Source organism: Tachysurus fulvidraco, chromosome 3 (assembly GCF_022655615.1).
Source record: "Tachysurus fulvidraco isolate hzauxx_2018 chromosome 3, HZAU_PFXX_2.0, whole genome shotgun sequence".
NCBI lineage: Eukaryota > Metazoa > Chordata > Actinopteri > Siluriformes > Bagridae > Tachysurus > Tachysurus fulvidraco.
Genome location: NC_062520.1, coordinates 3,910,687 through 3,928,186, shown reverse-complemented (window position 1 = coordinate 3,928,186; position 17,500 = coordinate 3,910,687). Strand labels below are relative to the sequence as shown.

General features: G+C 40.4%; 1 protein-coding gene across 10 annotated transcripts in view; it reads right to left on the bottom strand.

Moving 5' to 3' along the window:
- Positions 1-17,500, bottom strand: part of kmt2ca (lysine (K)-specific methyltransferase 2Ca) — a 157,555-nt gene that overhangs the window by 113,087 nt on the left and 26,968 nt on the right. For all 10 annotated transcript variants that reach the window (XM_047811175.1, XM_047811172.1, XM_047811170.1 and 7 more), the window contains exons 3-4: positions 11,867-11,946; positions 2,109-2,241 (exon numbers count right to left, since the gene is read on the bottom strand). In XM_047811175.1, coding sequence (XP_047667131.1) covers positions 2,109-2,241; positions 11,867-11,946 — 213 coding nt within the window. The remainder of the gene's footprint in view (positions 1-2,108; positions 2,242-11,866; positions 11,947-17,500) is intronic.

Sequence of the window (17,500 nt, the reverse complement as noted above, 5' to 3'; positions counted from 1 at the left end):
AAAGTACTACAATTCCACCCACAAGATTATAAGAAATTAAAGTGAGAGTCACACACACACACACACACACACACACACACACACACACACACACACACACACACACACACACGTAATGTAACTTTTTATCCAGTGACTCTAAATGAAGCGCAACAGCACACGCGCGCGCACACACACACACACACTGTTTTCCCTCGAGGCGTTCGGTTCCTCTCGGCTCTTTAACTCCCCGCTGGCTGGCTGGAAACCCTGGAACGCGTCCGACAGAGAGGAGGTTCTGCTCGGAAGGAGTGGAGGGGGAGGAGATGACGATCCACTTGGATAAGCGTGACACCGAAAACACTCACAGCGACTCACTCGGATGCCAAAAGAGCTGCTCGTCAAACACAAACTGATATTTAACGCTGCTACAGGTACACAGGGCACACGAGGAGATCTGAGCTACGAGGTTTAAAGATCTCCGACTGCAAATATTGTTCAGAGACAAAAAACATTTTTCCACTAAAATTATTCATCTTTTGTTTAGTTTTTTTTTATTGTTCAGCTAAAGAGCACTAAGGACCAACAAAATGCCTGATCCACTTCATAGCTAGCCGAAAAACAGAGACACAACGCTGAACGTACGTCTCTTAGACGTCTCGCTAAAGCAGCATAAGAAATGGTCATTAAATCGGCGAGTAACTGATAAATCGCTGGCTCGGACTCGACGCCGTGATCCATTTATAAGGATCTCGAGACGTTTAAAGGTCGATCGTAAATGAGGTTCGTGATAACGAGGCACTTTATAGCAAACGAGTCGTTATAATCTGAGAGCATTACAAAAATCTCAAAAACCTTACTACTTAAAATTTTTATCATTCTCTCAAAAATCTAACTTCTTTTCTCAAACTTCAGAAATTATGTTACCTCAAAATTCTGACCGTCTCAAAAATCCCGAACGATTATGTCGACTTCTGACTTCGTCTGTTGTCTCAAAAAAAACTAAGTTTTTTCGAAATCGAAGTCCGGAGATCTAAAAAAAAATCGCTCAAAAATATGACATTGATTCTAAATTTTAACATCTTATCTCAAAATTCTAACTTCCCAAAAGTTCAAACTTACTAACTAACAAAAAAATCATCTTAAATTTTCACTTTATCTCAAAATTCTGACCTCAAAATTGCCACTAAATTCTGACTTCTCAAAAGTTCAAACTTACTAACTAACAAAAAAATCATCTTAAATTTTCACTTTATCTCAAAATTCTGACCTCAAAATTGCCACTAAATTCTGACTTCTCAAAATTTGGTCGAACTACCAAAAATTCTGACCCGCTGTCTCGAAATTTCCGAATTACGGTGTGAATTTTCTCTCAAAACACAAAATTCTAAACCAAAACCTAAAACCTTCGTACATTTCCGATTTCCCTAAATTCTAAATTACTGTCGAAAAACTGAAACTTGAATCTAACTATAAAATGATTTAAAAAGCTTGTCATTACTTAATGAAGACTCTAACGGTGGGTGTCGGTGGGGTTCGGCGTGCTGTGTGTGATTTCTGTAGCGGAGTCATGTGGCTGGGGTGGTGTAGGTGGAGAGGCTGAGGGGGGAGGGGGGGGGAAGCCTCCACTCCCAGTCGTGTTGCTCAATACGCTGCACAGCGGAAAGCAGACAATCGCGGCTAATTGGGAGTAGAAAGAGAGCGTGGGTTTTTTCCCTCCTCTTCTTTCCTCTGTGTACTAATGACATCAGCAGGTCGCGAGGCTGCATCGTGCCGGGTCTCGGCCTCCCTCCTCTTCCCATCATCCCCCTGCTCTATGATCACTGCTGCTCAGCCCCGGCTTTCCTCCTCCCCCTCATTCTCTCTGACCTCAGTGAACCACACACACACACACACACACACACACACACACACACACACACACACAGCCTGAGCTCTTTTCATCATGTGCCCTCTGCTTTGTATACTCTTTTTTTTTTTTTTTTACCCCAAGCAGCACAAACACATTCTCCATCGCTGCTATTCAAAATAAAAATCCTCTCGCTCTTCTCGGATATAAAGCCGCTCACCGCGCGTGCGCGTGTGTGTGTGTGTGTGTGTGTGTGTGTGTGTGTGTGCTTCTCACTAACCTAGATTTGGCTTTCCCAGTGGTCGAGGCAGACGAGCCGGCTGAGTCCTCAGACACGGAGCGCTGGAAGAGCGGCGACAGCGTCTGAGGGAAATCCTCCTCCTCCTCGTCATCTACGTCCAGCTCCATGGCTTCTGCTCAGAGAAAAGAGTGGAAAAAAGTAAACAATATAATTCGTGTCACTGTTCCAAAAATGCTACACCTGGGAGACTGAAGGAAAACAGAACAAAATGTGGATTTGGATTCAGTTTGTTTTAAACTTCCAGTGTTTATAATGCAGGTGTCATTTCTGCCAGGTGGAGAAGATAAAATACTGCAGGAAAGTTTTTTTTCTTTATTGGCGGCAGCAGCGACAGTTACCACAATGTTGCCTTTTATCTCTATCCTGACTACTTATCTCAGAATTCTTACCTCAAAAATCGAATGCATCATCCCAAAATTCACGTTATCGAACACTATTATCCATCAGATCTACTACCTCAAACTTTACACGATCTTACAATTGTTATTTATTATCTCAAAGTTCTGAATTTCTGACAAAAAAGTCTGATTTATTATTTTCAAACTGTTATCTCAAAATTCTGATATCTCAAAGTTCTGATTTATTGCAAAATCCTCATTTATTATATATAAATTGGGACATTATCTCAGACTTCTCAAAATTTTAATTAATTACCTTTGAATCCCAAGGTTAACAAAAAATTAAATTTCTCAAAATTTAGACTTTTTCTTCTTTCTACAGGTTTGTCCTTATCTCAAAATTCAAACTTTGCAAACTTCCACCGCGTCCAATATACTTATGTATGAAGTCAAACCCCGACATATTACCACAGAGTCCTGACTTATCTCTAAACTTTAACTTCTGGTCTAAAACTCTGACATATCACAGTCATGACTCATCTACACATACTGACCAATTATCTCAATTATGACTCATCTACACATACTGACTCTCTCACAATCATGACTCATCTACACATACTGACCGATTATCTCACAATTATGACTCATCTACACATACTGACCAATTATCTCACAATCATGACTCATCTACACATACTGACCAATTATCTCAATTATGACTCATCTACACATACTGACCGATTATCTCACAATTATGACTCATCTACACATACTGACCGATTATCTCACAATTATGACTCATCTACACATACTGACCGATTATCTCACAATTATGACTCATCTACACATACTGACTGATTATCTCACAATTATGACTCATCTACACATACTGACGAATTATCTCACAATTATGACTCATCTACACATACTGACTATCTCACAATTATGACTCATCTACACATACTGACCGATTATCTCACAATTATGACTCATCTACACATACTGACAGATTATCTCACAATTATGACTCATCTACACATACTGACCAATTATCTCAATTATGACTCATCTACACATACTGACCAATTATCTCACAATTATGACTCATCTACACATACTGACTGATTATCTCACAATTATGACTCATCTACACATACTGACCGATTATCTCAATTATGACTCATCTACACATACTGACTAATTATCTCACAGTTATGACATCTACACATATTGACCAATTATCTCACAATCATGACTCATCTACACATACTGACCAATTATCTCACAATTATGACTCATCTACACATACTGACCAATTATCTCAATTATGACTCATCTACACATACTGACTGATTATCTCACAATCATGACTCATCTACACATACTGACAGATTATCTCACAATTATGACTCATCTATACATACTGACCAATTATCTCACAATTATGACATCTACACATACTGACCGATTATCTCACAATTATGACTCATCTACACATACTGACTGATTATCTCACAATTATGACTCATCTACACATACTGACTGATTATATCACAATTATGACTCATCTACACATACTGACTATCTCACAATTATGACTCATCTACACATACTGACCGATTATCTCACAATTATGACTCATCTACACATACTGACTGATTATATCACAGTTATGACTCATTTACACATACTGACCGATTATCTCACAATTATGACTCATCTACACATACTGACTGATTATCTCACAATTATGACTCATCTACACATACTGACGGATTATCTCACAATCATGACTCATCTACACATACTGACAGATTATCTCACAATTATGACTCATCTACACATACTGACTGATTATCTCACAATTATGACATCTACACATACTGACCGATTATCTCACAATTATGACTCATCTACACATACTGACTGATTATCTCACAATTATGACTCATCTACACATACTGACGAATTATCTCACAATTATGACTCATCTACACATACTGACCGATTATCTCACAGTTATGACTCATCTACACATACTGACCGATTATCTCACAATCATGACTCATCTACACATATTGACCGATTATCTCACAATCATGACTCATCTACACATACTGACTGATTATCTCACAATTATGACTCATCTACACATACTGACTGATTATCTCACAATTATGACTCATCTACACATACTGACTGATTATCTCACAATTATGACTCATCTACACATACTGACTATCTCACAATTATGACTCATCTACACATACTGACCGATTATCTCACAATTATGACTCATCTACACATACTGACAGATTATCTCACAATTATGACTCATCTACACATACTGACCAATTATCTCAATTATGACTCATCTACACATACTGACTGATTATATCACAGTTATGACTCATTTACACATACTGACCGATTATCTCACAATTATGACTCATCTACACATACTGACTATCTCACAATTATGACTCATCTACACATACTGACCGATTATCTCACAATTATGACTCATCTACACATACTGACCGATTATCTCACAATTATGACTCATCTACACATACTGACCGATTATCTCACAATTATGACTCATCTACACATACTGACCGATTATCGCACAATTATGACTCATCTACACATACTGACCGATTATCTCACAGTCACTGTGTAAGTCAAAATCAGATGCATCTAGAAACAAGTACAAGGCTTAATAACTGCTTCCAGTCCTAGTAACTAGTCCGTGTCCGTTGTACACATCCTGAACACATGCTGCTCGTCCCCCCGCAGAGCTTTTTTTTTTACTGCATGAGTCTCAATCCTTCATCTGAAATCGTTGAGTTCTGACACTGAAACAGGGGGAAGTGAGATGCAGATCAATGAAATTACAAACCGCAGACAGGACAACTCAATTATCATCCGCTCCAATGTCAATCAATCCGTCATGCAAATGAAAAGGAGGAACCGCCTGTGGATTAGAATGTGTGTGTACGTGTGTGCGTGCGCGTGTGTGCGCACGTGTGTGTGTGTGTGTGTGTGTGTGTGTGTAGCACAGACTCATTTTCAGCTTTAATAAATCTGACATTAAGATGAGGGTCAGTGTGTCACGATACACCAGAGCGGGCAGACGAGTGCATCAGGTCATGCACACACACACACACACGTGTCAAACCACAGCGTGTCCTATAGAACTCCATCCTGACTGCACTTTAATTGTTGAACTTATAAAATATATAAAATTCTGAAGTTCTTATAGAAGGTTTGACTTCATTTTAAATATTTCTTAAATGTATTATTCATCATATACAGAATATATACAGAATATATACAGAAAATAAATACAATTACAAAATAACTACATTCATAAAATGAATTATATTTATAAACTCTCAAAAAATAGTTAGTATTAGTGTTGACTAATGTTGAAGGAAGTTTGAAAAGGTTTTTTTAAACTTGTATATATATATATAGTTTTTTATGACTTGCATGATGCAGTCTAATCAATTGTATGTTATTTATTAATTAGCTGATCATTTTCTTCTTCTTTAAACTAGATTCAACTTTATTGTCATTACACATGTACAGGGCAAAGTATTATTAGTAGTAGTAGTAATAGTAGTAGTAGTATAATTATTACTATTATTATTATTATAATTATTATTATTACTGTTGTTAATTCATTAAAAATGACCAATAAAAATGAGGGAAGATGCATAAAGAAACATTTAAAAATAAGTAACTTCGTGCAAAAGTATTTGTCTGTCAGTAAAAGTGCATATAAATATCTGATCTTTCTTATGTCTCCATCACACTGCCCTTATTCCTCAGACTTCACATCAGGATACTGATTACTCTTATTAAAGTAATGACATTTCTCAGTCATTTCCTAAAAACAGCCTCAGACTGCTTTAAACCGTCAGATCATGATAATAAAGGGTTAGAAAAAAAATCCCCACATTGTTGTTTTTGCAAACACAAAGCAGTTCGGCTGCCGTGACCTTTGGATCAGCCCCAGGAGAGATGATGAAAGCCGAGTCTCTGGAGGTAAATTTGCCCAGCCAGCACTTGTTAAACAGTGTGTGAAAAGGTACGAGGTGTGAAATGTTTTGGTTGTTTTTTCCTCTCGATGTGTTTAAGAGCAGGAACGTGACACTGAGCCACGAGTGCGGAGCCTCGGCGGGTGTGTGTGTTTGTGTATATATATATATATATATATATATATATATATATATATATATATATATATATATATATGTGTGCATGTGTTTGTGTGTGCGTGTGTTTGTGTGTGCGTGTGTTTGTGTGTGCGTGTGTATGTTTGCGTATATTTGTGTGTGTGTGTGTGTGTTTGTGTATGTGTGTATGTGCGTTGTGTGTGTATATGTGTGTTTGTGTATACATGTTTGTGTGTGAGTGTGTGTTTGTATGTACGTGTGTGTTTTTGTGTGTGTGTTAGTGTATGCGTGTGTTAGTGTATGCGTGTGTTTGTGTGTGTGTGTGTGGGCGGCACAAAGAAAACGTCACGACATCGTTACTCCACACACAAGTAAGCTTTTTCCTGGTTACCATGGTAACACATTCGCGTGACGGTAAACGTTATTAACCAGAGGTTAATTACACTAATTAACGTGTTTTTAAACAAATATAACGGCCGTAAAACATCCTCAGAAGAAGAGTTTGAAGGAAACTGCGTTCCGGTCTATTTGTTAAAGTCGTGCAGATCGAATGTACCTCGTCAATCATTTTATAGACACGCCCTTATTGACTCCGCCCAACCACATCACGGAGATGCCTGTTAATTCCGCACACATCACAGAAAAAAACAATAACGTTATATAAAACTATCTTACCAGTAACTACTGCGTGATGAACATCGCTCCTGGACACAAACCGTATAAAACTTCCAGCTGTTAACAAACGGAACAAATACGTTTTAATTTACGACAGTGACGAAACTCCAGAACGTCCGTTCTCCATCCTTAAACCAGAACGACACGAACATTCAAGCAGGCCGAATGAATTCTGACCCTTCCCCAAGAAGGAAGTCAGAATTACAACCTCTTATTGTTCAGGCCAATAACTTTCCGACTCGACTCACCACGAATAACACTCTAGCTCGGTCTTTTAGCTCCTGGAGGCGGAGCTTGGTTTACAATGGGCGGGGTCAGTGAGTAAACTTCACAATTTGAATCAGATCTTCTTTAACACGCTCATTAGCAGTGAGGAAACCAGTACAGTGTAATTAGTTCATGTGAGAAAAGATCACAACGTTTTTAACATGAAATTGTAGTTTCTAAACAAAAACAGAACTTACGATTTCTCCTGAAATAAAATCTTATGTATTTTTTTCTGTTTATAAAGTACAAACACACACACACGCACGCACAAACACACACACACGCACGCACAAACACACACACACGCACGCACAAACACACACACACGCACGCACAAACACACACACACTCGCACAAACACACACACACTCGCACAAACACACACACACACACACGCACGCACACACTCGCACACAAACACACACACACACACGCACGCACGCACAAACACACACGCACGCACGCACAAACACACACACGCTCGCACAAACACACACACGCACAAACACACACACACACACGCACGCACACACTCGCACACAAACACACACACACACACGCACGCACGCACAAACACACACGCACGCACGCACAAACACACACGCACGCACGCACAAACACACACACGCACGCACAAACACACACGCACGCACACACAAACACACACGCACGCACGCACACACAAACACACACGCACGCTCGCACAAACACACACGCACGCACACACAAACACACACGCACGCTCGCACAAACACACACGCACGCACAAACACACAAACACGCACAAACACACGCACACACAAACACCCACGCACGCTCGCACAAACACCCACGCACGCTCGCACAAACACACACGCACGCTCGCACAAACACACACGCATGCTCGCACAAACACACACGCACGCTCGCACAAACACACGCACGCACGCACCATTTAAAAGACATTCGTAAGATATGTATGTGTGTGTTTGTGCGTGTGTGTTTGTGCATCTGAACATCTGAACATCTCACCCCATCATCATCATCATCATCATCCTGGGGGGGGGAGAAATCCTACCAGTTTAATTTAAATGCTTTTTTTTATTCTGAGTGAGTGAATAAATAAAGGAATAAATAAATAAACAAAAAGTCTGAAAGCAGTTGTTTGAAGTCAGTGACCTGAGCGTGATTGGCAGTCAGTCGTTTATTTAAAAAAGAAGGAAAAAAGTACTTCTGAGGAATTTTCTTTTCCTCCTACTTCAACACATCTATTACAGTGGAGAGAAGAAAAAAAGAGGAGTTCTGAAGCACTGAAGCGTGTTGCGCTACGTCTTTATCGTTTCCACGCAAGACACCAATCCGCACGCTTCCCTGCAACCGAGACACGAGGAAGATAAAAAAAAAAAGGTTTCCTTCCTGTCAATCCTTTTTTCTCCTGTACGGAAAATCCCACAAGTCGACGCAGACGGACTCTAAAGTGTAATTAACCACCCGGCGGGACGCTAACGTGCACCGAGCAGCTGTTCTTAGTGGAAAAGAAAGAAAAAATGGAGGGGATAGAACGGAAACGGACAAAAGACGACGTCGTTAAAGAGTGTGCAGTGTGAATGGACCGCACGGAGACGCCGTGATGGCATCGCGGCCGCAAACGAGATGAAAGCCTGAAGCTCTGATGATGATGATGATGAGGAGGAGGAGGAGATTTCACAATCCGGCTGAGAAACATGCGCACGGAGAGCTGTAGCACAGGACACGGACCTAAATAAATAAATAAATAAATAAATAAATAAATAAATAAATAAATAAATAAATCTCTCCGTGACCCACTTTTTTTTCCCCGAGACGGCCGTCCTCGAGTCCTCGCTCACACGCACGCATGCAGAAGCTCCTGGAAATCTTCATCGTTATCGTACTCGTTCTTTTAAACTCTCTCCTTTTATTTATTTTTTTATTTATTTACTTATTTATTTACTTATTTATTTACTTATTTATTTACTTATTTATTTACTTATTTATTTACTTATTTATATGCATGTTCTTTAGAACATCACCATGGAAACCTGCACATGCTCAGTACAGTCTTCGGGGCGCTATGACTCGGCGATATGAGAAAATAACACGCGACATCGTGATAATACGTTTGTGAGACTCTGAGATATCTGGCTAAATTTTTATTAATTTAAAAATAAATAAATAAATAAATAAATAAATAAATAAATAAATAAATAAATAAATAAATAAATAAAAATAATAATATGAACAAACTGGCTGAAAGAAGCCAACATAATAAATATAAAATATAACATTAAATATTGATACTTTTTTTATGTAAGTAAATAAATAAAAAATAAATATCTAATTTTTAAATAATTAAAAAAAATATATATATATCTGGTTTTGTTTTTAAATTTGAAGTCGCCGTGTTTGTTAGATTTTACGATAGACGGTAAGCGAAACCCCGCCCCTTTCGAGACACAGCCCCGCCCATTCCCCAAAGTGCAAAGCTACATGCATGTTGGAGAACTCTTATTATAAATGAATTTGACACGTTTTCCCATCAGTGGGGCGATGAGCGGTTACCTGAGAGGCTTAAAACCGATAATAGGATAAAAATCTCTAAACAGACGTAAAAACAATCCTCATGTTTACACGTAAAGTCTCTTCAGTTCTCACATTTAAACTGGTCTGAAATCAGCGCCCCCCAAACTGCACTCATCCCAAACCCAATGCTGAATTTTTCAGGAATCAGAACATTCTCACGTTGCCGTTTTCCCGCCTTTGCTCTTCTCTGTTTCTAGACGAAGCTCACGTTGTTGTTAGCGACTCGCTGCGGCGGCGGATTTTACGACGAGGGCTTTTTAACGCGAGTGTTTTGTGGTTAAAACGTGGCGTACGTGTGCACCCGGGATCGGAGAAAGAAGTGCGGTAGCGTCACGTGCGAGAGCATCACGTGTGAGAGCGGCTGAAATGGTCAAAGCTTTCAGAAAGTATTAGTCATTCCTCGTCTCCAAGCCGACACCTCGAACTGAGAGCGAGAGCGCTGCAGAAATCCCTCGTTCCTTTCAGTGTCGGGTTTTCCATTTAGCGCTCTATGAATTCTTCAAAGGCTCCAAACCTCAGATCTCAGACCCCCCCTCTCTCACTGTCTCTCTCTTACTCTCTCTCTCTCTCTCTCTCAATGTCTCTGTGTGTCTCTCTCTCTCACTGTCTCTGTCGGTCTCTCTCTCACTGTCTCTCTCTCTCACTGTCTGTCTGTCTCTCTCTCTCACTGTCTGTCTGTCTCTCTCTCTCTCTCTCTCTCTCTGTCTCTCTCTCACTGTCTGTCTCTCTCTCACTGTCTGTCTCTCTCTCACTGTCTGTCTCTCTCTCACTGTCTGTCTCTCTCTCACTGTCTGTCTCTCTCTCACTGTCTGTCTCTCTCTCACTGTCTGTCTCTCTCTCACTGTCTGTCTCTCTCTCTCACTCACTGTCTGTCTCTCACTGTCTCTCTCACTCACTGTCTGTCTCTCACTGTCTCTCTCACTCACTGTCTGTCTCTCTCTCTCTCTCTCTCACTGTCTGTCTCTATCTCTCTCTCTCTCACTGTCTCTCTCACTGTCTGTCTCTCTCACTGTCTGTCTCTCTCACTGTCTGTCTCTCTCACTGTCTGTCTCTCTCACTGTCTGTCTCTCTCACTGTCTGTCTCTCTCACTGTCTGTCTCTCTCACTCACTGTCTGTCTCTCTCTCTCTCTCTCTCACACTATCTGTCTCTCTCTCTCACTGTCTGTCTCTCTCTCTCACTGTCTGTCTCTCTCTCTCACTGTCTGTCTCTCTCTCTCTGTCTGTCTCTCTCTCTCACTGTCTGTCTCTCTCTCTCACTGTCTGTCTCTCTCTCACTGTCTGTCTCTCTCTCTCTCTCACTGTCTGTCTCTCTCTCTCTCTCACTGTCTGTCTCTCTGTCTGTCTGTCTCTCTCTCTCTCACACTGTGTCTCTCTCTCTCTCTCTCTCTCACACACTCTCTCTCTCACACACACTGTCTGTCTCTCTCTCTCACACACACTGTCTGTCTCTCTCTCTCTCACACACTGTCTGTCTCTCTCCCTCTCTCACACACTGTCTCGCTCTCTCTCTCTCTCTCTCTCACTGTGTCTCTCTTTCAGTCTTTCCGTCTCTCTCTCTCTTAGTCTTTCCGTCTCTCTCTTGCTTTCTCTCTCTCTCTCTCACTGTTTCTCGCTTTCTTTCAGTCTTTCTGTCTCTCTCTCGCTCTCTCCACATGGCAGACTGCTAACAAAAACAAATTTTCCTCTCACCCGTCTCTGGCGGCAGCGTGGCGTCCGTGGCGTCCATGCTGTCCTCATCATCAGCCTGAGCTCTGCCTCGACTACGAGACCTGCGACACAAGAGCGAGACAGGACGAGAAACGATTACAAGACAATCGCAGCAACATTTCCACTAGCGGTTTACTCGCCGGATTCTGATTGGTCAGGCGGTGCCGATACGTTCATCTCTGAGACGACGTTAACATTTAGGGAAGAAGTCTCCAGTTCTGCTGCAGAGGCGGAGCTAGAGCTTTAACCTCGGTGACTTTCTCTTAACACGATTAGCTTTGTTTGTAAAGAGACAGAAACCACGTGGCAGGATGTTTACAGCTGCTATAACATAAGTGTGAACAGTCAAACTGTCAAAACGAATCAGTTTGATCCTTTTAATTATTTATATTATTTGTATAACAATGGCTTTTGATTAGTGTCAAAAAGAAATAATTAAGTAAAATACACACAGACTTCGTTCGGAAACAAGATATCCTGAAGAGTCAAGTGAATGAGTGGAAAAGAATCACGTAAGAGAATCATGTAAAAGAATCATATAAGAGAATCATAAGAGAATCATGCAAGAGAATCATTTAAAAGAATCATGTAAAAGAATCATGTAAGAGAATCATGTAAAAGAATCGTGTAAAAGAATCATGTAAAAGAATCATGTAAGAGAATCATGTAAGAGTTATTTAAAAAAATGTGTAAAGAGAATCACGCATAAGAATTATTAAAAAAGAGAATGGTGTGAAAAACATGTAACAAAAGAATCATACAATAAAATTATGTATAAACAAATTGTGTGAAAGGATCGTGTAAAAAAAAACGAGCTGTGTGGTGAGCGTGGTTTGTAAAGTTTGAAGCGTAAACGTGCACCACGTCGGATTTGCATGTATTTGCGTAAACAAACGTACGACTCTAACGCGTGCGTGTCCCCCCGAACCCCCACGAGTTGGTTTTGTTCTTTTAAAGCAGCGTTTGACTTTACTATAATCCAGATGTGGGGGTTTTTAAAACGTGTATAAAGTGTAAATGTAGCATCAGGACTTTAACTAACTAACATGCAGCTTGTTTTAGATGGAATTAAGCAGGCAGGTGCAGCTGATGTTAGATTGCTGTTATTACCCTGAGATCTCACACACACACACACACACACCATGCTTAGCTTCGTGAGCCGTGTTTGTTTGTGTGTGTGTGTGTGTGTGTGTGTGTGAGAGAGAGAGAAAGCAAGCGCTCGCACCTCCCCTCCCCCCATCCGCTTTAAGTCAAACAGCCAATGGAGACTCGCGGTGGCCTGCAGCGAGCGCTCAGCTGCTCGTCGCCATGGTTACACACTCGAACTTCGTACAACAGACGCCGGGGCCGGCGGTGCAGCGAAAGCACGTTCAAACAGGAAAAATGAAGCCGACGAGCTGCTCAGGAGGAAGCCGAAGCCCGCGACACTGCTTTTAAAAACGTCCGTGACGCCGAGACGAGTGTCGGAGGCGTCGCACCACGTTGCATGAAACAGTCCTGCTCAGATAAATAGAAATATCTGTACATTTAAAATATATATATATCTATCTTTTTTATGTGGTGTGTGTAACAAATAATAAAAGTCTAATTTTCAATAAATCAATATTTATTTATTTTTTAAGAGAAAATATTTCTTTTATATCCATATTATTTAACACTACATATCTTATTTTATATATTTTATCTTCTTATTTATTATCTTAAATATTATTTTACTAATATTTGTCGAGTTACGTTGTGCTGAATCGGCAGCAAACATTTCTCAGGAAATAAAAATCCTGTAAACATCAAGAAGACTTTTTATTATTGTTGTTGTTGTTGTTATAATAATAATAATAATAATAATATCTTTACAATAAAATTAAACTGTATTCGGGACACGATCGATTCAATGCTACATGTAATTATGCAACAATTCTACAGTTTTCATTATTTAATAAAGAGGTCACTAAAAATTAGAATTAATAATAAATGTATTTTCTAGAAAAAAATAAATATTGAGGTAAACAAGCGACACCCGAAGCAATGATTAAATATTGTGATTTTTTTTTTTTAAATAGACTTTTCTCTACATTTAAATGTAGTTTTCTCTACATTTCATATTTATTTATTTATTTATTTATTTATTCCTTTATAAACCTTGATTTCTCAGCGCCGTCACTAATCTATCCTGTTTCCTCTCTCTCTCTCTCTCTCCCTCTCTCCCTCTCTCTCGTTGGGGTACGAGGGGTATCTTTCTGCACCTTATAGTTAAAATAAACAAATAAACAAACAAATGGTAATGTTAAGTTGTCTAAAAATATTCCTTAAAAAAAGTAGTAAAACATAAAAACCGGATCGGTGTATCGTCGTTGCTTGGCAACAGTACCGGGTCGAGACCCCGCCCATCGACCCGGTAACGGACGTTTATGAAGAACCCGTAAAGGATCAGTGGGGGCAGAAATAAGACGGATGGAATGCGAGGAAACTCGGCACAGTGACGCTCTCTCCGATGCCGCGTGCGCCCTGGTGCATTATGGGTAGAGACAGGATCAGATGTCCAGTGTAGGGTTTCTGAGCGGAGACGAACGAGGCTCAGGCTGCCTGCACGCCTGGCGCCCAGTGCACTGATCAATGACCTAAAGCATTGGAAATGCAGAGCTGGGTAATGAGCTTGGGGCAGGTTAATCTGGGTCGACCTCACCACCCCATCTCCTCCTCTTCATCCTCCTCTTCATCCTCCTCGTACCTCTACAGACAGCTACAAGCCAACAGCACGGTCGAGCGTTTAGCCTTTGGGCTCAGAGTGAAACATTAATAACTCTGCTGTGTCGAGCGACTGACATTAAAACAGTTACGCAGATGATGAGCAAAAATGGAGAAACCACACACACACACACACACACTACAGACACGTACACACATACACTACGGACACGTACGTATACACACACACACTACAGACATGTACATACACACACTCTACAGACATGTACATACACACACACGTACACACACACACACCCTACAGACACACACACACACACACACACACTACAGACACGTACATACACACACTACAGACACATACATACACACAAACACACTACATATACACACACGTAGACACTACACATATATACACACACACACTACACATGTACACACACACACACACTACACATATACGTACACACACACACACACACACACTACACATATACGTACACACACACACTACACATATACGTACACACACACACACACACTACACATATACGTACACACACACACACACTACACATATACGTACACACACACACACACACACACACACATACGTACACACACACACACACACACACATACGTACACACACACACACACACACACACACACACACACACTACACATATACGTACACACACACACACTACACATATACGTACACACACACACTACACATATACGTACACACACACACTACACATATACGTACACACACACACTACACATATACGTACACACACACACTACACATATACGTACACACACACACACACACACACACTACACATATACGTACACACACACACACACACACTACACATATACGTACACACACACACTACACATATACGTACACACACACACACTACACATACGTACACACACACACACACACTACACATATACGTACACACACACACTACACATATACGTACACACACACACACTACACATATACGTACACACACACACACACACACTACACATATACGTACACACACACACACACACACACACACTACACATATACGTACACACACACACACACACACTACACATATACGTACACACACACACACACACACTACACATATACGTACACACACACACACACACACTACACATATACGTACACACACACACTACACATATACGGACACACACACACTACACATATACGGACACACACACACACACTACACATATACGTACACACACACACACTACACATATACGTACACACACACACACACTCTACAGACATGTACATACACACACGTACATACACACACACTACAGACACGTACACACACACACACACCCTACAGACACGTATACACACACACTACAGACACGTAAATACACACAGACACACACTACAGACACATACATACACACACACTACATACATACACACGTAGACACACTACATATACACACACACACTACACATACGTACACACACACTACACATATACGTACACACACTCACTACACATATACGTACACACACTCACTACACATATACGTACACACACACTACACATATACGTACACACACACTACACATATACGTACACACACATACGTACACACACATATACGTACACACACATATACATACACACACATACGTACACACACACACTACACATATACGTACACACACACACTACACATATACGTACACACACACTACACATATACGTACACACACACTACATATACGTACACACACACTACATATACGTACACACGTACACACACACACACATATACGTACACACACACACACACATATACGTACACACACACACACACATATACGTACACACACACACACATATACGTACACACACACACACATATACGTACACACACACACACACATATACGTACACACACATTTACATTACATTTACAGCATGTGACAGACGCCCTTATCCAGAGCGACGTACATAAGTGCTTAAATCTCTAACACTGAATACATTAATGCTGCTCACTAGGTTACATACTTAAGATACCATGAGTTTAAAACATTTGTTCAAAGTTACAATGAAAAAGTATCAAAGGTTTTTTTTTTTTTTTTTTTTTTTTAAATGCAAAGGATAAGGAAAGAAGTGCTAGTTGAAGTGCTTCCTGAATAAGTAGGTCTTCAACCGCCGCTTGAAAATAGCCAGTGACTCAGCGACACACACTACACATACATGTACACACACACACACACACACTACACATATACGTACACACACACACTACACATATACGTACACACACACATATACGTACACACACTACACTACTCATATGTACACACACACACTACACACATGTACACACACACTACACACATGTACACACACACACACTACACACATGTACACACACACACACTACACACATGTACACACACACACACTACACACATGTACACACACACTACACACATGTACACACACACACTACACACATGTACACACACACACTACACACATGTACACACACACTACACCTACACACAATACACATACAGTACACATTTACGTACACACACCACACTAAACTACACACACACACACACAGCGCACTACAAACAACACACTCCGCACTACATATACACTACACGTACACAAAAACCACACTACATACATTACACACACACACACACACACACACAAACCACACTAGACACACTGACCTACTTCCTATTTATTTATTTAACACCAGTTGAAGAATAGATGGCTGCATTTTCAGTCTACACATCATCTACATGCTCAGTGCTGAAACTGGAGACTCCTTCCCTAAACACCTCTCTACAGAGATCATCATATAAAAGCCTTTACTTCG